Source organism: Lissotriton vulgaris, chromosome 1_1 (genome assembly GCF_964263255.1).
Source record: "Lissotriton vulgaris chromosome 1_1, aLisVul1.2, whole genome shotgun sequence".
NCBI classification, from domain to species: Eukaryota; Metazoa; Chordata; class Amphibia; order Caudata; family Salamandridae; genus Lissotriton; species Lissotriton vulgaris.
The window spans coordinates 733,502,822-733,526,541 of NC_141685.1; the positions used below are offsets into that span (position 1 = coordinate 733,502,822).

At 52.3% G+C, this 23,720-nt stretch overlaps 1 protein-coding gene across 1 annotated transcript in view; it reads right to left on the minus strand.

Moving 5' to 3' along the window:
- The window catches only part of AXDND1 (axonemal dynein light chain domain containing 1), a 570,869-nt gene that overhangs the window by 348,946 nt on the left and 198,203 nt on the right, over positions 1 to 23,720 (minus strand). The window contains exons 9-10 of the mRNA XM_086955354.1: positions 6,309 to 6,430; positions 5,647 to 5,787 (exon numbers count right to left, since the gene is read on the minus strand). Of these exons, the coding sequence (XP_086811480.1) occupies positions 5,647 to 5,787; positions 6,309 to 6,430 (263 nt within the window). The remainder of the gene's footprint in view (positions 1 to 5,646; positions 5,788 to 6,308; positions 6,431 to 23,720) is intronic.

Consider the following 23,720-nt stretch of genomic DNA (forward strand, 5'->3'; position numbering starts at 1 on the left):
AATTTGTTCTCTCATCATCAAATTATACAATCCTTTGTAATCAGTAACCTTACTGCCCAGCAACCAGCCCTCAAAAGCCTTAGTGGCACAATCGACAAAATCAGACCAATCTTGAGACTGCGTTTTCTGGGTATCCCTGAACAGCACCCTGTACTGTTCAGTGGTTAGGCCGAACCCTTCAACGAGTGTATTCTTCAAGACTTGGTAATTGTTGGCGTCCTCTACCCTTGTGGTGAGGAGCTTGTCTCTTCCTTTACCTTCAAAGGAGAGCCACAAGATAGCTGCCCACTGACTCTGGGGAACGCCTTGCACAGTGCAGGCCCTCTCCAAAGCAGTAATCCATTTGTGGATGTCGTCCCCTTGTTTAAAGGGGGGCACTATCTTCCCAAGGTGTTTCGTATCGAAACTCTTTTCCCTATTACTAGGTACATTGCTGCCACCAGTGGGGACTGTCCCACTTAACTGTTGCTCTCTAGCGAAAGCAAGCTTTTCCTTGGCCAGGGCAAGTTCTTCCCTTTCGATCCGCAGATTAGCTGCCCTTTCTTTCGCTTCGTACACTCTCCTCTGAGGGGACGTCATCCCTCTTTGAGAAGAGTTGTGAGAGCCGTTGGTATGAAGGGATCTGCCAGAGCCTCTTGATAGAGATCTGGCTCGTCCATTCCCCATGTTAAGCTGACCTGATAGTGGCCCCAGGGGTCCCCCAGTACCGCTATCATGTTTGCTTAAGTTGGACCTGCTTAGTCTGCCGACTTCTACCTGTCCCTTATCTGCCTCGTCCCCAGAGAGATCCTCATCCTCATCCTCCTCCACATCCTCGTTCTCGGTTGCGAGGTGAATGAGGTCAGGATCGTCCCGGGTTCCCTCGAGGGGAGGCATGTCTCCTTCTGGATTAGAAGAGCTACGCAGTTTCTCAGCTCTCCTGGCATCATAAGTCTCCAAGAGACCAATCAGAAAGGACGTTGTGGGGTTAGACCCCTGCTGAATCTTCCGGGAGTGACACAATCGTCTTAACTCCTTGAAGCTCAGCACAGTATATCCTGAAGGGATGACCTGTGGAGGGTCAACTGACACAAGGGGAGACTCGGGGTTTCCTCCTTGGCCCGACATACTGTTTCTAGTGTGGTGTAAGTGATGCACCTACCTACACTACGTGTTTTCCTACTTTTCCCTTGCTAAGAGCTGTAGCCAAGGTGTGCTAAGCCTTGAGGAGCTACAACAGCTGGTTCAGTAGAACTCAGAGTATTCTAAGCTTTAGTTATATGTACTAACAGTACTTGTGCGATCTTTCAACAAGATATTCTTAGGATACGTGTGGTAAAACAACAGCAAGCTCAAATCCCAACCGCTGCTCACCAATGTGAGAAGTTGGCCCGATATGCAACGTTCGCTATTCTAGCGACCGCTATGTATCGTTCCAACGACCCTTATGGTGTTTGGTTGTAAGTCAACCTATAGACCAGCTATCCTAGTAGCGTGGATACGAGCAGTCTAAGGCTAAAGACTCGAGAGGGCGCGTTAAGCCAGCTGTTTACCACACATGTACCCCTTGAACACCCAGTGAAAGGACACCACACAAGTGTTATGAAAATAAACAGTATATTTATTAAGAATCACAACAGCCCTGTACTCTTTATGAGGACAGGGTACTAAGCACAAACCAAATCTCTTTAGCAAATACTTCAAGTGCACAGTTTAAAGACAAGTGTCCGAGGACACGGAAAGGTTAAGGCAAGTCGGAAGCGAGGGACTCGGGACCCTAGAGTAAGGAGGCTATGCAGGCACCGAAATGCCGAGTTACCTAGCCACGAGGGCTGCGGCTGCACAAGTCTTACAGGCGTCGGGGTCTTCGCTGACGAGCCAGGAGCCGGAAGAAAAGGAGTTGCTGGCCGGCGACCAGGGTTGAATAGTTCGTAGAGATTCATGGAACCTGAAAGCAGAGGGGACCAAGTTCGTACTACTAGCCAGTAGTTAGAGGGTACCAGGAAGGCACCGGTTGGCCGTCACCTCGACCAGGTGAGTGGGCGACGCTAGGCTCTGCAGTCTCACGGACCAGGAGGCGTTATCGGCGACCACGGTGGAGGTGCGAGCTGTCCCACGACGGATGTCGCTGTCGGCGTCTTGAGTGGACCAGGAGGGTCCGGGGTGCTTCTCAAAAGATGGAAGCAAGGGCCAGTCTGGAGCAACCAGACCGGCAGTGTTGATTCTTGGTCGTCGTCACAGAAGGGCACAAGCCAGCGGCTAGTGACCAGACAACGTGCTGAGCAGCGAGCAGAAGGGCCCCACGCAGATCGTGGAGATGCTGGGAGGCTGCACTTCGGTGCTAGAGCGGCTCAGGGTCGGGGCTTCTCGGACCCCAGAGCACTCACCAGAGAGTTATCTCGATGGTCGTGCTGGTTTTTAAGAGCGTGCAGGTTCTGATGATGGCCGGTCCCTCGAGGTCTCGTCGCACCCACAGATCACAGCTGAGCTGATGACGTGGGTAGAGGTCAGAGGTGCCAGGGAAGCCGGTTCTCGTCGAGCTGGGCCGTCGGATTCCTTGAGGAAGGACTTACAGCAAACCGCAGAGTTCTTAGATGGTGCCCGCTGATGCAGGGTGACTACTCCTTAGTCACAAGGGAGAAATCTTAAGAAGAGTCTTGAAGTCCTTTCGTAGAAAGTATTCTTGATTCAAAGATGATCTAATTTGGAAGGGTCCCCGCTCCGGCCTTTATCCTAAAGAAAGGGGTGGGTACATGACTAGGTCCTGCCCTAAGGGTGGGACCAGGAAGGGGGGTAGTTACACCCCTCTCCCCTGCCGGACTTTCCCCAGGCCAGGGCTGTCGCCCCTGGAACTGGTTCTAACCGGCAGATGCGTAGTGAGCACCGGGGTGCCACTCCGCAGTCACCTTCTCGCAAAAGCCCTACCTACCCAGAATACACAAACCCTGTCTGGGACGGTGCGAACACCGCCCTCGACAGGAAACCCTTTGTCCAAGTGCTCCTCGCTGGAAGGACTCCCAGCAGCAGGAGGTCAGACTTGTGTCTGTGGTGGCAGCATCCATTTTGTGGAGCTGAGGCCTTCGTTAACTTTAACCGGGGTTCACAGTTACGTACATGTCGTGTCCCTCTAGAAGGGCGGAATGCTAACCTCGTCGCCAGAGTTGGTGAGAGGACAGCATCCCGATTCGTATGACACCTTACTCGACATGTCTTGATAACGCGACACCGAAGTTACCGATATGGTACGCGTTATCATGGAACAGCCATTGGGTCTTGATTCCGCAAGCTGCAACCGGGCTCGGCTCGGGCCAGAGCTTAGTTCACACGAGCCCATGCACTCTGCCTTCAGGATTGTCAAGGCCTGCCATAGGAGTGACTGATAGGGACTCGGGTGTCCATTGGAGGGTTAGATATAGGGCTACTATATCTAAAGCAAAGGGTGATTACACGACTTTGCCCCAGCTGTCATGCAGCCAGTTGTGTCAAATTTAGGAGGCCAGTCAGGGGTGGCATAATACATGCTGCAGCCCCTGGCGGCCCTGGATACACCTACGCCCTGGGTTACAGGGTCTGATAAGGTGGCCCAGTACCAATTGGTATATGCACCTAGGGTACATCTCGTAATTTAGAAAGAGAACAGCCAGGCTGTGGGTCTGATTGGCAGGCCCACAGCCAGAGAAAGTCGTAAACCAGTGAAACAAAAGCGAAAAATCTGGGTGATCATGGGATTGCAGACCCTACTCTCCTACAGTGGTCATAGAGGGTGTAGACACCCTAAATGTAAGTAGTCCATTGGCTACTACCTGTTTCTCCCTTTAACGCCCCTAAATGTAGTATTTAGGTGGCATCCCTGGACCCTGAACTTAGATTCAACGGATACAAAGAAGACACAGACAAATAAGAGAAGCTGACCCGAGAACTGAAGACCTGCTCCAGAATTTTGGTACAAAACCCTGCCTGCTGCTTCTAGGACTCAACCATTGTGGTATGCTGTCTTGTCCTGCAATTGTGAGGCCTCCAAGAACCCCGGAGAACCTCTGGCCCTTCACCAATTGCCATGGAACTCCCTTGGGGTCGAGAAACTACTCCCTTGCATTCCGCAGGCATAGAACCCGCAGATTCCAGTTTGCTGGTGCAGCATTCAAGCAAAAAGAGGTACATCAGCTCTGGAGGGTCAGATCTGTCTCCCTACCGAGTGTGAAGACACCAGGACCTACTGGAGCTGTACCGGACCAATACCTGGGGTACTGGACTCTTTGCAACCTACATGAGACGAAGAGTCAAATCCGGACTCCAACAGCCCAGGAAGAAAGCACACAGGGCATCGAGACTAGAGACCCACTTCGTGAATGGCACAGCTGTCCCAGAATCATCCCTGTAACCAGGCCGGGACTGGCCGTAGTGGGCACCGGGCAATCCCCTGGTGTGCCGCAAGGGTGGGGGCCGGTTTTGTTACAGGGCCATTTTTGCAGCATAGCTGCAAAATAGGCCCTGTAACAAAATAGGCCGAAAACCGGCCCTGGCAGAGAGCTCGGCGGCGACCCCAACCCACGGGGGGAGGGGAGAGCACTTTGCCAGGGCCGGTTGTGGTTGCCAGTCCGGCCCTGCCTGCAACCTGACTGCCACTGACTGTGAAGACAACTTAACGCATGCTTCCCGGCAGAGATATCTTCTCTGCACCCAACATGCCTGGCCACAGACAAACCTGCTGTGCTACTGTGGCCCTCAGGTCCTTGCAACCTGCTCCCTCGAGTGTGTCCCCTTGTGCAGTGCGTTTTTTCATGGCCCTCCTCTCAGTAGCACCTGCTACCAACAACCTCAGCACCCTGCTCATCATGGCCAAAACCGGGACCATCCCGACAATGTGCTGATGCAATATTATGCCTGGCCTTGCTACTTACCTAAATCCAGAAGGTGAACCTTGAGCTCTAACTGTATGATTTTAAATGCATAGTCCCATTTTCTCCTGTAGACTTCTATGGTGCGCAATTGCGCACAAGAGTGTGTTATTTTGCGAACTTTGAAAATTGATATCTTAAAAAGTACTTACCTTGGAACAAAGTTCTTGGTCTGAAAAATTATATAAAAACCCAATGTTATTTTCTACAAATTAGTCTCGGATTTATTCTTGAGTGTGTGTATCATTTATTGCTCTGTGAGTACAACAAACGCTTAGCAATACCCTTTGATAAACCAAACTGCTCGCCCACACTACCACAAATAGAGCGTTAGTATTATCTACTTTTGCATCTGTATACCAATCCGGGATCCACTGGATTATCTCCACAGCGTACTTCGTTTTAGTGCCCTATATAGAGAGCCAGCTTCCTACAAGTTGTCCATGAGAATCTACACCAGCCGTCCCGTGATGAAACGCTTGAAAGGTAACCAGGAAACAAGTGGGAAGTTAGCAACCAATGGCAACCAAACAACCACAGCAACAAAACAGCAACAGGGAATAATACTTGAGGCAAGAACCGGGTAGCAACCAAAAGCTGGGTGATCTCTCGGAATCAGACCATAAATGGGAACCACGCAACAATCATGAACCAGGCAATGACCCTGAATTGAGTAAATTGTTTCCCCACACTAACCCACATAACATGCTACACTCCTCCCCTACATTCTCCTTTCTTCGTAGGATTAATATACAGAGCCCCTCCAGACCTGATCAGATCTCCAATGGCATTCTTGAAATGTACCACTTCCACTGTGAGCCGCCGATCCACAGCTCGCTGAGCCAGCATATCATTGTACAGACTCTGCACCTGCCGGGGAATCCGGTCCAACAAATCCACGTATCGTTGTCTGTGCAAGGAAAGAAAATGCATTTTATATAAAGTGCAAAAAGAGAGATATAATGGAATAAAAGTAGGGATTTATGGACTAATGCAGTGAAAAGATAACTTAGGACAGTGAAGACAGATGGACTGTTTTAGAAAAGAAGGGAATGTAAATGATGAACGAAAAATGTAGAGAAAAAAAAGTGAGAAAAAAGACAGTTGGTAAATAAATTTATGTAGCATTGCAAAGTGCAGCTTCAGAATCCATGAACAGACCCAAAAAACAAAAACAAAGCAAACAGTTAAAAATAAGTGCCCATTAAGGGGTTTTCATCCGAAGATTGAAATTTATTGGATCTGAAATGCGCACTATTGATGCCTGGAGATAGGGGAAATATTCAAGATATGTAGCCATCATTTTAAGTAATGACAATTGATCCTCTTATTCTTCACTAAAGCTGTCCAGGACCACTCTTCTTCACATGTGCAGGCATACAGAGATCCCAACAGCAAGATTCAGGTTCCTGAGGAATGGTACATCCTTACCTGATCCTGGATAGTAGCTCTCCCCTCTCTATGCACTCCACGCTGACCTGACGAATCAATTCATGAAAGACGATGTTGTAGATATTTTGTTCAGCCTTCAACAACTCAAGCAAGTTGTGCATCTGAGGGGAGAAAATGCACTTAATAGTGGATGTGTAGGAAGACTAAAGAAGGCCACATATATTTAGGAATGAGGTGGGGCAGGAATAGGGTCTGGGAGACAGAAAAAAGCTGTGGTAGGCGGGTCACACCAGGCTAACTTCAGGAGTGGATGGACTGAGATATTCAGCACATCCAGCAATTAAGGCACCCTAAGTGACAGGAGTACAATTTTCTTAGAGCTATCAGGACAAAAAAATGCTCTATGGTAATGTGTCTGATTCTTGAAATAGTTCATGACCTTCTCATTGGAACGGTTTAGAAAACTTTTTTTAGGCAGTGTTTTTGAAGCCCTGGCCTATAAAATGAATTTTTTGGTCTCTTTTTAAAATATTTTCTGAGTGAGAGAAACAAAAACTTCACTGCAGAGAGTCAGACACTCTGGGGTGGCACAAGATTTTGCAAACCCTCCCACTCCCTCCATATCTGTTGCTAATTGGGGGGATTTGGCACAGCCTGTTGATGGGGTCCACCTAGGAACTGGCTTACCGCAGAAATGAACAAAGGGATGGTGCTACAACATTTTCACATGACGGCTCCTAGATTCTAATCCAGTCTGATGAAAAAGCACACAGTAACACTGAGTAGCTTAGTCTAGGTTCTTGCAGAGCAGCCTTACTCTGGACTAGCTTCAGTTACCTCAGTTCTACCACGTATCTCAATCTAGGACCTTTGCAGCCTTTGAAACTGTGAACTGCTCTCTGTGTTTCAGTTACCCTCACCTCCACTTATATTTCAGGGTTGTTGACATGTTTAGCAGTGGCCAACTAGCACTCTCTCCAAAGTGGCCAGCAATTTACAGTGAAGCTGGAACTCTAGTTAACACACTGAACACCAGTTCCTGTGGCACCACAAACATCTGCCCATTTCCACAGCTCATGGTCTCCATCTGTAGGTTGTCTAGCAAAATCTACAGGTCAGAGAAAAAAGCTTGAGGTTAGCTTTAGTGTGAGTACATGATGTCCCAAGGAGGAGAGGGGTAACTGGGAGATTACTTGTAACTGGCACCGGTAGGACTATGGAATAGCAGGTAGAAAAGAGTCTAGAATGTTTGTGCAGATACAGAAACTGTGGACATAGGCAATGTCCCCATATACAAAGTCTGAATCCCTCAATGAGACTTGCTGCTGCCTCCAAACACACAAGTGCAAACACTAAAGTCCATTACACACACCACAAACTTAAATGGAACATCTACTGTCACTCCCAAACAGACCTTTGTGGCCTGCCACTGGGAAAATATGAAAGATCACATAAGTAAATATTACATAAGGGGTTTGTGGCAAATATTCTGCTAACCATTCTTGGGAATTTCCATCACTCTGTCTTTCAAAATGTCAATCCAACTAATCATAGCTAAGTCACGCTGAGGAGTTAGATGATGCAGACTCCATGAGAAAATGCATTTTCTCCATCCATTTTTTTATTCTAGGAGTGAATGCTTATAAGGATTGCGAAGATCTCTGGAGGAAGGTAATATGCTCTCAGCTCATGGGATGATGATTCCTACTGAGCTAGCTCCTACACAGACAAAAAGCATGGGGCCGTCCCAGGTACTACATTACATCCTACCACATGGTTGAAACCCCTTTGTAGATGGCCCAAGCATGGTGCTCAATTACTATACTACTCATTTGCTTTCCTTGTCATCCCTACCCAGGCATGGCGTAGCCCATGGGAGGTGTTGGGGGGGTGACTCCAGCAGGTGGCTGACTGCCAATAGGTCAGGGAAGCCAATCGACTCCCGGCCTAACTTTTGGATTCCCCTGGAGAATGCATCAATCCTACAGGTGGGAGACCCCAGGCTACTTAACCTCCACATTTATTTAATTTTAGTGAGTGCTTTTGATCAATAACACTCATACCATGCTCATTCACAACCTGACTGAAAGAACCCACAAAACTCAAAAGTGACACCAGAGCTAACTGGTCAGCTCTGGGCGTACGTACTGGATAGTTTTTCCTGGTCAGTGCAACACTTTTTTCACTGACCAGAGAGGGACTCCACATCAGTGGTGGCCAAGACAACTGCTGAGCTTCATGGCTAATTCCCTTCTGGTATTAAGGGGTATTGATAGGATAAATATGTGTGGCTAAGTTGGGCTGAATACTTCAAAACACATATAAATCTGCTGAATAGTAATATGTTTTTGTATGACTGCTTGTGTGTGGCTATGATTCCACCAACCTCTGTTCCCTAGAGTTGTTGGCACTTGCCAGTGCATGGAAATGTTGAGGCAGATTAATAAATAAGCACCTCGTAGTTATTACATCACTGAAAAACTATATCAGCTTTCAACTGTACAGGAAATATTAGTACTTTTTACTTTTACCCCCTGGGTTCCTGGTGGCCTTGCAATGTGAGCTAAATTTAGTTCCCCAATGTTAGAAATGGGACCACCGGCCCACTTAGGGTAGCATGGAAAAGAGTGGGAAGGCTAAATACAGAAGGCAATTGTGACGTACTTGCGCAGCACAGACTACAACACACCAGCGTAAACCCACCAAAAATGACACCACACCATCTTAGTTAAATAGAGAATAGAGAGGCTTTATCCTTTTGCATTAAAAAGGGGTTGAAGTTTCCAATAGTTAATAAATAGGACTTCGGCCGGTGGTCAGTCTGAACAAGGAAGTGCGAACCAAACAGGTATGGCCGCAACTTCTTCAGGGCCCAAACTATTGCAAAGGCTTCCCGCTCTATCGCACTCCACCGCTGTTCCCGGGGGAGTGGCCTCCTTGAAAGGAAAACCACTGGTTGGTCCAGACCATCTTCGTTGAGTTGCAATAGTACTGCCCCAATGCCATGTTCAGACGAGTGTGTTTGGACGATGAATTCTTTGGGAAAGTCTGGGGCCCTGAGCACATGGCTTGCTTTAAGGTGTCAAAGGCTCGTTGGCACGCCTCGGTCCAGACTACCTGTCGAGGTTGTTTCTTGGATGAAGCTCAGTCAAGGGAGCCACATTGGTACCATATCCCTTGACAAAGCGACGGTAGTAGCCGGTGAGGCCCAGAAAAGCTCAGACCTCAGTCTGTGTCTTGGGGGATTCCCAGGCCATGATGGTTTCAATCTTGGCCTGGAAGGGCTGCACCTTACCCTGACCCACCAAGTGGCCTAGGTATACTACCGACCCCTGCCCGATCTGGCACTTGCTGGCCTTGATCGTCAGGCCTGCCTGCTGCAGGGCCTGAAGTACTTCCCGAAGGTGACACAGATGGTCCTCCCAGCTGCTGCTGAAGACAGCGATGTCATCAAGGTAGACCTCAGAAAAGGCCTCCAAACCGGAGAGGACCTGGTTCACCAGCTGCTGGAAGGTAGCAGGGGCGTTCTTGAGCCCAAAGGGCATCACTCGGAATTGGTAGTGGCCCTCAGGGGTGTCAGAGAGATCTGCCAGTACCCCGACGTGAGGTCGAAGGTACTCTGGTATTGGGCAGCTCCCAGCCGGTCAATGAGCTCATCCGCCCTTGGGATGGGATGGTATGAGCGTCAGTCTTTGTCACCGAGTTCAGCCCCCTGTAATCCACACAGAACCGGAGTTCCAGTGTGGTGCCCGGTGGGGCAGCTTTTGGTACCAGTACCACCGGACTGGATCAGGGGCTGTTGGAAGGTTCAATCACTCCCAACTCCAGCATCTTGGTGACCTCACTGTGGATGCTGGCCTTCACCTTATCTGACAGCCGATAGGACTTGGACTTGACAGGTGGGCTGTCCCCTGTGTCCACATTGTGGGTACACAGGTGGGTCCTTCCCGGGATAAGGGAGAACAGCGAGGAGTATTGCTCCAAGATTTGGCGGCAGTCCCTCTGCTGCTCGGAAGTCAGGGATGGTGAGAGGACTACTCCTTCCACCGAACCATCCTTCTCCTGGGACACAAAGAGGTCAGGGAGAGGCTCACTTTCCTCTTCCTCTGCCCCATCAGTCACCAGCATCAAAGTGACTTCGGACCTCTCATGGTGGGGCTTGAGGTGGCTGACATGGAGCACCCGGTGGGGCTGCCTGGGGGTTTTAAGGTCCACCAAGTAAGTGACCTTGCCCTTCTTTTCAACCACTTCAAAGGGGCCTGTCCAGCGATCCTGGAGGGCACTAAGCTCTCCAGGCTCCATGACCCACACCTTCTGTCCAGGCTCCAGATCCACGGGGTTAGTGTTTTGGTCGTACCACTCTTTCATGACCGCCTGGCTGGCTTCGAGGTTGTCAGAAGCTTGCTTCCACAACTGAGCCATTTGGCTACGGAAGGCCAGCATGTAACTCACCACATCCTGGGGAGCCCCCTGGGAGTCTTTTCCCCATCCGTCTTTCACCAGGCTGAGAGGTCCTCTAACAGGGTGCCTGTTGGACCTGTCAGCCCTATGGTGGTCTTTCCCTATTTTTTTCGCCCTTGCCTCATTTTTCCCACCTTCTTTTTTTTGTTGGCCTTAGGTCTCCGAGCACCTTCCCATTGCTAATCAATGCTAAGGTGCAGGTGCTCTCTACTTCAAACATGGCTGCCACAGGCCCCTGCTACTGCAGCGTGGTCGTTTTAGTCGCACTCTAGTTGCCAGGAGCTGGCTGGAACCCTTTAACATTGTTGCCATACCAGCCTGCCTTGCCTGCCCATAGCTAGACTAGGGAAGCTCCTGGAACCTTCTAGAATAGGGGCGGAGTTTATTTTTCCCGCCTTAGAGGGTGGTCACCTGACCTGGGCATATATAAAGAAAGGAGGGAAAGTTTTTAGTCAGTTGGGGCTTCACTGACCTGGGGGATCCTACGCAGGTGACTTAGGCGGTAGGGCCTAGTCATAAACCTATACCACTGGGGATGACAGGGTTTAGGCCCTGTCCACCAAGCTGTGTAAGGTATGCTGAACTAGCCCACTGATCTGGCCCGGCGGGAGGGGAACCCAGGGACCACCTGCAGTGACCTGCTGAGGAATCCTGTCAGCAGCCTTCAACTCAACCCCCCCCTCAAGAGACCAAGGAAGTGCTTCCACAAAAGGGCGCCAGAACCACCAAGCGCCAAGAAGAAACCTAACTGCCCACAGGACTTCTTGGGATCAACCAGGTACCGGCGCTGTATCCCCACTGCGCTCCCCTGCTCAACCTGTGCCCACCTGTGTGGCCCTGACCTGTTCTGACCGAACGGAGCTACTTCCTAAGCGCTCCTTACTTAGCGCTAGTCCAGCCTAATTCACCCCTCAAGCGCTCTTGTGTGTGCCATCTGAGAGGCACTGTAATTGTGCCTCAAGCGCTCACCTGCCGAATCCTGTGAGGAACTTCCAAATGCTCCTTTGACCCACGAGACGCTGCCCGGCCCGAGCACTGTGGGCGTCCTGGCAGCGCTGCTCCTCAACACACAATGCCTGCTGAGCCGACACTGCGGCCATCTGCCCCCTCGGCGGTCCCGTCAGGAGAGGGCCGCCACCGTATGTCAAGGGCCGCGCAAGGCCCGAAAGAGTGGGGATAGAAGGCGCCGTCATCCGGCGCACCCAGGGGCCGCTATCACCGCTGCAGCCCTGCCCCAGAGTGACGAATCCCCGCGGCGGCCCCCGGAGCCTGAGGAGGCCGTCGCGACTGGGGTTGGGCCGCACTAGGCCTGAGGCCGCATTCTCCTGCATCATGTGATGGGTGACGTGTCGTCACCGACTCTGCCCCGCCAAATACCGAGCAGCCATTGGCTAGGCTGACGCTGCCCCTCGAGGCTGCCTCACTACTGGTTGAGGAGGCCAGGCCCTTCGCTTCAAGCTCTCTGCTTGGGTCCCGGGTAGCGGAAACTACGGAAGGCCCGGGAACTGCAGGCAGCACCGCCAGAGGACTCTGACCAGAACGAGAGCCCCCCCCCCCACCTGTCAAAATGGAGTTCAAGCTAGCCGACCTGGAAGAGTACACAGTGGTGCAGCTAAGGGGATTTTGTCAAGGGATGGGGGTGCCGTTTGGGCGGAGAGCCGCAAAGGAGGAGCTCCGTATTGCTTTGAGGGCATGGGTAAGGGCCCACCCAGAGGGGAGAGGGGATGGGGAACAGGAGGGGCATTCACACAAGGGGAGGCGGGTGCTCCAGAAGAACTAGGCCTACTCAACATTGATGTGAGTGAAAATGTGTTGCCAGGAAGACGTTCCAGGGCAAGTAGCAGTGGTTCTAGAAAGAGTACATCGTTGCAGGAGGATGAGGACAGGAGGGAGGAGAGGCAATTGAAATGGGAGCTTGCCAAGCTAGAGCACGAGAGGGAAAGAGAAAGGGAAGATAAAAAGCTCGCAATGGAACTAAAGAGATTAGCAATGGAGGAGAGGAAGTTGGCGCACAAGCTTCAGCTTAAGGAGTTGGAGCTAAGAGCCTTGCAATTGAGTGCGCCAGGAAGTCCCAATGGTGGCAGCGTACCAGAGGCTCAACACGAGCCTAGGTTTTGGTTACCCAAAGAGGTGATAGCGAGTTACACTCAGGGGGATGACATCGCCAAGTGGTTGGAGGCGTATGAGGTGGCCTTGACAGCTCATGGGGTACCTGAGAGCTCCTGGGGGGGTGGCCTGTATCAATACATACCCCCAATGTCCGGGACACCCTCCTGTACCTAGATAAGGCAGACCAGTTCAGGTATCCCCCATGAAGGAGGCACTACTTAAAAAGTTTGGCCTCAACCCCAAAAGGTATCGCCAGAAGTTCCGTGGCAGCCATAAGCTGTCCACGCAAAATTGGGTAGACTTTTTTGATTATGCCCAAAAGGCTCTGGATGGTTGGGTGCGTGGCAGCGAGGTGCATGATTATGAGGGCCTGTACAACTTATTTTTGAGAGAGCACCTCTTGGATAAATGTTTTCCGGAGCTGCGCCAACATCTGGAGGACCGCAAGCTGACTGATCCCCGTGAGCTTGCGGAGGAGGCGGATACTTGGGTTAGCACCCGGGTGTCTCACAAGGGCCCCGGGGGAGATGGCCCGAAAGGCGGACAGGGTTTCACCCAGAAGAAAGAGGGGGAGATAAAAAGAAGGAGTTCTCACGAGGCCCACAAAACAGTTTGGGAGAGGAGTAGGTACCCCACCTCAGTCCAGTTCCCCAAAGCCCACTTACCCTGACAAGAGTCAGCAGCCAAGAATTGTCCGGTGCTACGAATGCGGGAAGGTTGGACACTACAAGGTGGATCCCCAGTGTCGCAAGAGACCCCCAGCCCCCACAGGTGGCAAGAGTCCCGGGGTGGCTAGTGTAGCGCTTGGGATGGAGCTGCCCCTAGATAGGGAAGGGGAGTGGACAGGCCTAACCCTGGTTTCACTCGGGAACAGAGAGATGGTCCCAGTGACGTCCTTACCATCGAACACGGCTAAATACCAGCAGAGGGTGAAGGTTAACGGGGAGGAGGTGGAGGCTCTGAGGGACACAGGTGCCAGCATGACCACCGTAGTGAGGCGGCTGGTGTCCCCTGAGCTAGTGGTACCTGACGTATTCCATCCGGCCATGTTGGCTGGCGGCCGTCTGAGCTACTATCCCGTGGCTCAGGTTCCCTTTGAGTGGGGAGGAGTTAAAAGCCCGTTGAGAGTTGCTGTGAGCCCTGCCTTGCCTGTGGACTGTCTGCTAGGAAACGACTTGGAACATACCGCCTGGAAGGAAGTGGAGTTTAAGGCCCATACTGAGATGCTGAGGTTACCAGGATGGACTTGCGTGGTCACGAGGTCTATGGCTGCCCAGCAAAGAACTCAACCTTGGTTGGAGCCTGAAACTACGGCCCAACCCAATGCCGGTCCAGAGGAGAATGGAGTGGAGAACACACCCCGTGTGATAGATGGGGAACCCGCGGAGGTAACCCCGGAGTCCGTGGAGGTTGTTCCCGTGGGGGACATGCCGACCCTTGCCGAGTGGCATGTGGAAGGAGGGCCTACACGGGAGGAATTCTGTCGGGCGCAGAAAGAGTGCCCCACGCTTGAAGGCATGCGGCGGCAGGCCGAAGCCCAAGCGACCAATCAGGAGACCGGCAGTTATCACGTGTACTGGGAGGATGGCCTCCTCTACAGTGAGCCTAAGGTTCCGGTGCATGGATCCTCGAGGGCCTTAGTCGTCCCCGAACGCTACTGCGCCGTCTTATTGGAATTGGCACATGAAATACCTTTGGCTGGACACCTGGGCCAGGACAAGACCTTTGCGCGGCTAGTCCCACATTTTTATTGGCTCGGAATGAGAGTTGCCTCTGACACCTACTGCAAGACCGGCAAAACTTGCCAAGCAAGTGGTTAGACTGGGACTAAGGTGAAGGTCCCTTTGGATCCGCTCCCAGTGGTCGCGACCCCTTTTGAGCGGGTCGGAATTGACATCGTTGGGCCGTTGGACCCTCCGGCCTCTGCGGGACACTGGTTCATCTTGGTGTTAGTGGACCACGCCACTCGGTACCCGGAGGCTATTCCTCTGAGGACCGTCACTGCACCTGTGGGCGGGCCCTGATGGGGATATTTACCAGAGTGGGATTCCCCAAGGTCGTGGTGTCAGATAGGGGCACGAACTTCATGTCGGCCTACATGCAGGCCATGTGGAAGAAGTGCGAAGTGGCCTATCAGTTCTCCACTCCTTACCAACCCCAGACTAACAGGCTCGTAGAGCACTATAATAAGACTCTGAAGGGGATGATCCGGAGCCTGCCAGAGGACTTGAGGCGGAAGTGGGACGTCCTCCTCCCTTGCCTGCTGTTTTCATACCGCGAGGTACCACAGAAGGGAGTCGGGTTCAGCCCCTTTGAGCTGCTCTATGGCCATCCCGTTAGGGGGCCCCTCAGCCTTGTCAAGGAGGGGTGGGAGTAGACTTCGAAGAAGCTTCCCCGTGATGTCGTCAGCTACATTCTGGCATTCCGCAGCCAGATGGCCAAGCTGTGGAAGGAAGCCTCAGACAACTTGGAGGCTAGCCAAGCCGTCATGAAAGAGTGGTGTGACCGCAACGCTCGGACGGTGGAGTTGGACGCTGGACAGAAGGTGTGGGTCATGGAGCCTGGGGAGCTTAGTGCTCTCCAGGACCGGTGGACTGGTCCGTACGAAATTGTGGAGCGTCGAGGCCAGACCACCTATGTCGTTGATTTGAAGACCCCCCGACAGCCCCATCGGGTGCTCCACGTCAACGGCCTGAAGCCTCACCATCAGCGATCTGAGCTTGCTCTCCTCATGGTGACGGATGGGAGCGAGGAGGAGGAGAGTGAGCCTCTTCCTGACCTTCTGGCGGCCCAGGAGAAGGATGGATCGGTGGAGGGAGTGGTCCTCTCCCCATCCTTGACCCCAGAGCAACAGAGGGACTGCCGTCAGGTGTTGGAGCAGTACGCCTCGTTGTTCTCCCTCACGCCTGGAATTACACATCTGTGCACCCATGATGTGGACACAGGGGACAGTCCGCCTGTAAAAACCAAGTCTTACCAGCTGTCCGATAAAGTTAAGAACAGCATCCAGGGTGAGGTGGCCAAAATGCTGGAGCTGGGGGTGATTGAACCTTCCAGCAGCCCTTGGACTAGTCCGGTCGTGTTGGTGCCGAAAGCGGCCCCACCGGGCACCACACCAGAACTTCGGTTCTGTGTGGACTATCGGGGATTGAACTCTGTCACCAAGACAGACGCTCACCCGATCCAACGGGCAGATGAGCATGTTTGACCGGCTGGGAGCAGCCCGGTACCTCAGCACCATTGACTTAAGAGAGGTTGGTGAACCAGGTGCTGTCTGGCCTGGAGTCAGGTTGGTGAACCAGGTGCTGTCTGGCCTGGAGTCCTTCTCAGCGGCGTACCTGGAAGACATAGCTGTCTTCAGTAGCACCTGGAAGGACCATCTGCAGCTTCTCCAGGAGGTGCTACAGGCTCTGCAACGTGCTGGCCTGACCATCAAGGCTATGAAGTGCCAGATTGGACAGGGATCTGTCGTCTACCTGGGACACCTGGTGGGCGGGGGTAAGGTGCAACCCCTCCAGGCCAAGATTGAGACCATCTTCGCCTGGGAGCCCCCCAAAACCCAGACTGAGGTCCGAGCTTTCCTCTGCCTCACTGGCTATTACCGCCGGGTATGGTACCATCGTAGCCCCCTTGACTGAGTTAACGTCCAAGAAGCAGCCACGAAAAGTAATCTGGACGGCTGCTTGCCAAGAGGCATTCGGGACACTGAAGCACGCAACCGCTCCGGTGCTTGCAACACCTGACTTCTGGAAGGAATTCATTGTGCAGACGGACGCCTCTGAGCACGGCATAGGCGCTGTGCTTTTGAAACTCAACAACGACGGCCAAGACCAACCTGTGGCCTTTATCTCCCGAAGACTTCTCCCTCGGGAACAACGATGGAGTACCATCGAGCAAGAATCCTTTGCTGTGGTCTGGGCCTTGAAGAAGTTGAGGCCATACCTGTTTGGCTCTCACTTCCTGATTCAAACCGACCACCGACCCCTTCTCTGGCTCATGAAGATGAGAGGCGAAAATCCCAAGTTGCTAAGGTGGTCCATTTCCCTACAGGGGATGGACTTTAGGGTGGAACATCGGCCCGGAGTTGACCACGCCAATGCTGTCGGTCTCTCCCGGTTTTTCTACCTTAGTGACAAGAACTCCCTAGAGGTTGGGTAGCTCTCCCCACTTTCAGCTGGGGGGGACGCATGTTAGACCTGTCAGCCCTAGGGTGGTCTTTCCCTATTTTTTTCGCCCTTGCCTCATTTTTCCCACCTTCTTTTTTTTGTTGGCCTTAGGTCTCCGAGCACCTGCTAATCAATGCTAAGGTGCAGGTGCAGGTGCTGTCTACTTCAAACATGGCTGCCACAGGCCCCTGCTACTTCAGCGTGGTCTTTTTAGTCGCACTCTAGTTGCCAGGAGCTGGCTGGAACCCTTAAACATTGTTGCCATACCAGCCTGCCTTGCCTGCCCATAGCTAGACTAGGGAAGCTCCTGTAACCTTCTAGAATAGGAGTCTATTTTTCCCGCCTTAGAGGGTGGTCACCTGACCGGGGCATATATAAAGAAAGGAGGGAAAGTTTTTAGTCAGTTGGGGCTTCACTGACTTGGGGGACCCTATGCAGGAGACTTAGGCGGTAGGGCCTAGTCAGAAACCTATACCACTGGGGGTGACAGGGTTTAGGCACTGCCCACCAGGCTGTGTAAGGAACACTGAACTAGCCCACTGATCTGGCCCGGCGGGAGGGGAACCCAGGGACCAGCTGCAGTGACCTGCTGAGAAATCCTGTCAGCAGCCTTCAACTCAACCCCCCTCTCTCAAGAGACCAAGGAACTGCTTCCACAAAAGGGCGCCAGAACCACCAAGCGCCAAGAAGAAACCTAACTGCCCACAGGACTGCTGGGGATCAACCAGGTACCGGCGCTGTATCCCCACTACGCTCCCCTGCTCAATCTGTGCCCCCCCCTGTGTGGCCTTGACCTGTTCTGACCGAACTGAGCTACTTCCTAAGCGTTCCTTACTTAGCGCTAGTCCTGCCAAATTAGCCCCTCAAGCGCTCTTGTGTGTGCCATCTGGAGGCGCTGTAATTGTGCCTCAAGCGCTCACCTGCCGAATCCTGTGAGGAACTTCCAAGCGCTCCTTTGACCCGCGAGGCGCTGCGCGGCCCGAGCGCTGCGGGCGTCCTGGCAGCGCGGCCCCTCAACGGCGCTGTCCTCAACACATCACCGCTGCGCCCAGGACCGCCTGCTGAGCCGACACTGCGGCTATCTGCCCCCTCGGCAGCCCCGTCAGGAGAGGGCCGCCGCCGTATGCCGAGGGCCGCACCAGGCCCGGAAGAGTGGGGGTAGAAGGCGCCGTCATCCGGCGCACCCAGGGGCCACTGTCACCGCAGCAGCCAGGCCCCAGAGTGACGAATCCCCGCAGCGGCCCCTGGAGCCTGAGGTAGGCCGTCACAACTGGGGTTGGGCTGCACTAGGCCTGAGGCCGCGATCTCCTGCATCATGTGACGGGTGACGTGTCGTCACTGATTCCGCCCCCGCCAAACGCCGCGCAGCCATTGGCTAGGCTGACGAGCCCCCTCGAAGCTGCCTCGCTATTGGTTGAGGCGGCCAGGCCCTTCGCTTCCAGCTTTCTGCTTGGGTCCCGGGCCGCGGAAAGTACGGAAGTCCCGGGAACTGCAGGCAGCACCGCCGGAGGACTCTGACCAGAATGAGAGCCCCCCCCCCCCCAACGAGGAACACGCCGCAAGGGCCCGGAAGGGCCGAAGATTCAGGTAACTCCCCGGGGAGGCGGGCGGGAGGCCTAGATGAAGAGCGGGGCCCCGAGGAGCCAGGTGGGAGCCCCGCGGCCGCCCCTCCCCAAGAGAGACTGTGTGTGGGCCCCGTTGGCCCCGATTAGCCCCTAAGGAACCGGAACTGGGCCAGAGCCGTGAAAGATACGTTTGGGGGCCTGAGAGGAACAGAGTCAACCCCATAGCTGGGGAATGATTAATTACCGAACCTTGCTAGGCCCTGATCGATGACACGATTACTCTGGCCTGATGAAATGTTTGTTCCTGAATGCAATGCTTATTCCTAATGACATGTTAATCCCTGATCCATGACATGCCTAGTTCGACTGGAAATGATTCTTGAAGTGCTCTTCCTGATTAAAAGAAATGTTTATTCTAGCTTAATGAAATGCTGGCTTACCGGATAAGGTGTTAGTTCTCTTGCCTAATGAACTGTTGCCCAATCTTTTATGAGATGTGGCCTGATTTTTAGGGCCCTGATGATTCCTGGCTAATGAAATGTTTTACATCTGCTGTTGAACTGCTTATCTTTACAGCATGAAATGTTTTGCCCTAGCCTGGGGAATTAGTTGCTTCCCTCAATGAAATGTGCCAAGGAGTTATTGCTACTGTGATTATTGATTACCCTGATTTTGGTCTTAGATAAAATGTATTGATTTGAATCAAAACTTACTGGTGTGGTCTCAGTCATTGCGTGCATTTATTGTTTTGGTGGATGTGTGTGCTGAGTGGCCACTTTACACCTGAGCCTTTGGGTGCCTACCTGCTCGAGCCAAGCTACTCCCCGGGGAACTGGTGACCCCAGTTCCTACAGTGCCCATACAGAAGCTCGAAGGGGCTGAAGCCCACCCCCTTCTGCCGCACTTCCCGGTAGGAGAACAACAAGCAGGGTAGGAGGACGTCCCATTTCCTCCGCTGGCTCTCAGGCAGACTTCTGATCATGCCCTTCAGGGTTTTGGTAAACCTTTCCACCAGACCATTGGTCTGGGGGTGGTAAGGGGTGGAGAACCTGTAAGTAACTCCACATTCCTTCCACATAGCCTGCAAGTATGCCGACATGAAGTTGGCGCCCCTGTCGGACACAACTTCTTTGGGGAAACCCACTCGTGTAAAAATCCCCATCATGGCCCGGGCCACGGTTGTATGACGATCCATCGCCGACAATTATTTCGTGGGCGTTTACATCGCGGCACTTACATCGCAACGGCGATCAAAGCGGCATTTTTTTCATTGAACATTGTTGCGATGCAAATGCGGCCATGTTATTGGCTAGCATGTCACATCGCCGACTTTACATCGCGCGACATGACAACGCGATGTAATGTGGAAGCGGCGTGAAATGAGCCTACCTTCTAAATTGTGAGTCTGTGTGAGATTTATGAATGGCTTTCAAGGGCGATCCTAGTTACCACCCCTGGATCAGCTACCATGTGCCAAGCTGTGGTCCATGCAACAGTAACTGCTCTCCGTGATTTTAGCCCAAAAATGCAAAAAAAATTTGGAAGCTTTTAAAACAAGTTTTCTGTTTTGGAATCTAATTACAGGCATGGGTGATAGTCAAGTCAAGTCAAGTCATAACATTTATATAGCGCACTACATACCCATAGGGTTTCAAGGCGCTTAGGAAGGGGAGGTGGATTATTTGTCAAATATCCACGTTTTAAGCTGCTTTCTGAACGCTAGGTGATTCTGGGTGAGGCGAAGGTAAGCGGGGAGTGAGTTCCATGTTTTGGCAGCCAGGTATGAGAAGGATCTGCCTCCCATGGTGGTCTTGTTGATGCGAGGTACAGTGGCGAAGGCTTGGCTGGAAGAGCGAAGTTGGCGGGAGGGGGTGTAGAAGGATAGTCGAGAGTTGAGGCAATCTGGTCCGATGTCGTAGAGTGATTTGTGTGCGTGGGTAAGCAGTCGGAAAGTGATCCTCTTATTGACGGGTAGCCAGTGGAGGTCTTTAAGGTGACCAGAGATGTGTTCGTTGCGTGGGATGTCTAATATGAGTCTGGCTGAGGCGTTTTGGATTCGTTGTAGTTTCTTCTGGAGTTTAGCGGTGGTACCTGCGTAGAGGGTGTTTCCGTAGTCCAGTCGGCTCGTGACTAGAGCGTGGGTGACTGTTTTCCTTGTTTCGGAAGGGATCCAGCGAAATGTTTTTCTGAGCATGCGAAGAATGTTAAAGCAGGAAGAGGATACGGCGCTGACTTGTCTGTTCATTGAGAGTGAAGAATCCAGGATGACGCCAAGGTTCCGTGCGTGGTCTGTCGGGTTGGGTGCATTTCCGAGGGCTTCCGGCCACCAGGAGTCGTCCCATGCAGAGGGGGATTTACCTAAGATGAGGACTTCTGTTTTGTCTGAGTTCAGTTTCAGACGGCTTTGTTTCATCCATTCGGCGACTTCTTTCATTCCTTCGTGTAGGTTAGTTTTAGCGGTGCTGGGGTCCTTGGTGAGAGATAGGATCAGTTGAGTGTCATCCGCGTAAGAGATGATGTTGAGGTTGTGTTGGCGGGCGATGGCCGCGAGGGGGCTCATGTATACGTTAAAGAGGGTGGGACTGAGTGATGATCCTTGTGGTACGCCGCAGATGATTTCAGAGGCCTCGGACTTGAATGGTGGGAGGCGGACTCTCTGGGTTCTTCCGGTGAGGAACGAGGTGATCCATTCCAGTGCCTTTCCTTGGATTCCGATGTTTCTGAGGCGTTGTAAAAGGGTGCTGTGGCAGACTGTGTCGAAGGCTGCAGAGAGGTCGAGTAGGATGAGGGCGACTGTGTCTCCATTGTCCAGTAGAGTTCGAATGTCGTCTGTTGCTGCGATGAGGGCGGTCTCAGTGCTGTGTTTGGCTCGGAAGCCAGATTGTGAGGGGTCGAGTGATTTGTTGGCTTCGAGGAAGGCGGCGAGCTGGTTGTTGACAGCTTTCTCGATGACTTTGGCCGGGAATGGAAGAAGCGAGATGGGGCGGTAGTTTTTGAGTTCGGTGGGGTCTGCTGTTGGTTTTTTCAGAAGGGCGGTGAGTTCAGCATGTTTCCAATCTTCTGGGAAGGTAGCGGAGTTGAAGGAGCAGTTGATGACGTCTCGGAGGTGCGGAGCTATGACGGAGTCTGCTTTGTTGAAGATGTGGTGGGGGCATGGGTCTGTGGGGGATCCAGAGTGGATGGAATTCATCAGGCGGATGGTGTCCTCAGTGGAGATTGGGTTCCAGGCGTTAAGGGTGTTAACGGGGGGAAGGTGGTCAGCTGATGGTAGGGTGGGTTGGCTTCCGGGTTGGTTGTCAAAACTGTTGTGGATGTCAGCAATCTTGTTGTGGAAAAAAGAGGCTAGGGAATCGCAGAGGGTTTGAGAGGGGGTGATGAAGTGCTTTGTGTTGATATTTAACTTTTTGTGGCTGGAGAATCGCCACGAAAAGTTAAATTTTAACACAAAGCACTTACAGATCGAAATAAAGCAGGTGCACGCGTTGAAGGGCACAAATATACCCCATAGTTTGTGGCTGGAGCCCTACTCTTCAGCTATCCCTGTAGTGGGCGACGTAAGCGCAGCACCTGTGCTGTATTTTATTTTTTATTTCTGAGGTCTTTGGGTAAAGCAGATGTCGATATAAATAAACTTGCTCGGTGGGTTCAGAGGCGGCTTCGGTTACAGGCTGCTAATTCGCGCCACTGGGCATACGAGTTGCAGTTATGAAGTTATTAGATACTCCAATTACATAGTAACCTGACCTAGCGAATTTCAGCTGTGGAACACGGCCATGGACTGAGGCGCTTGTGATACTGACTAAGTCTCATCAGAGGTACTTGTGCACCATCTTAGAAACGGCAGACATTAATACATTCCATACCTCATTCCTGAAACTCATACAGAGAACAAGTTTCACATCCTTCCGACCACATTGTACTTCGCTGCCTTGCTAATGCCCTTCGTGCCCGATGTTCCATAGAACTCTCGAAACACCCCTCCGGGTGACTGCAAATCCAGCATGATCTGTGTATTGGGATCACCTAACTATGAGCAGAACATGATAGCCAGCCACACACTGTGAAAGGATCCTGTAGCATGCATGCTTGTTACTTCTGGTAAGCTCTTAACATCCCCACACCCACTCACCAAACACACATATCATCACCCACCCATACACCCATCCATCCATCCATACACCCATCCATGCATCCATCCAGACACACATCCATTCATTCATCCGCCATCCATCCATTCATCCATCCATCCCCCACCCACTCACCAAACACACATATCATTACCCACCCATACACCCATCCATGCATCCATCTAGGGAAATTGCCATGCATCCATCCCGACACCCATCTATTCATTCATCCGCCATCCATTGGAAATTGTTATGACTGTGAATACATTAAAAAAGAATGTAGCGGTGCACTGTTATGACTGTGAATACATTAAAAAATAATGTAGCGGTGCACTTGAGGCGTTGATAGGAGGCTCGAACCCTGGTTAGCTAGCGCTGGTTAGCGTGCACTTGAGGTGTTGATAGGAGGCTCGAACCCTGGTTAGGAAAAGGATGTTTCTGTAGCCTGCATGCTTTCTTCGTTGTAATTGCATGCGATGTTAACGGCATCGCGCCGTTGTAGCATCCGTAGTAAAAGCCTACGATGTCAAGGGTCATGCGATGTAAAACTCGCAGTGCGATGTATTGACATCGCTGTAATGGGTGTTTCCCCCGGGCCACCGCAGGTGCAGTGATGGTCCTCAGAGGAATAGCCTCTGGGTACCGGGTGGCATGATCCACCAGAACCAGGATAAACCTGTGAAGTTAGTGGATCAAATGGCCCAACAATGTCGATGCCCACCCTTTCAAAGGGGGTGCTAATGACGGGTAGTGGTTCCAGGGGAGCCTTCAGCTTAACCGCTGTTTTCCCACTGGCTTGACAGGACACACACGTACTACAAACAGTGTCAGGCGCGACCCTCATCTGAGGCCAATAAAAGTGCGGAACAAGCCGGGCAAAGGTCTTGTCCTGGCCCAGGTGTCCTGCCAAAGGAATTTCGTGAGCCAACTCCAAAAGGATGGCTCGGTAACGCTGGGGGCCTTGTGGGACGAACCGTGCACCGGAGCCTTGGGCTCACTGTAGAGGAGATCATCCTCCCAGTA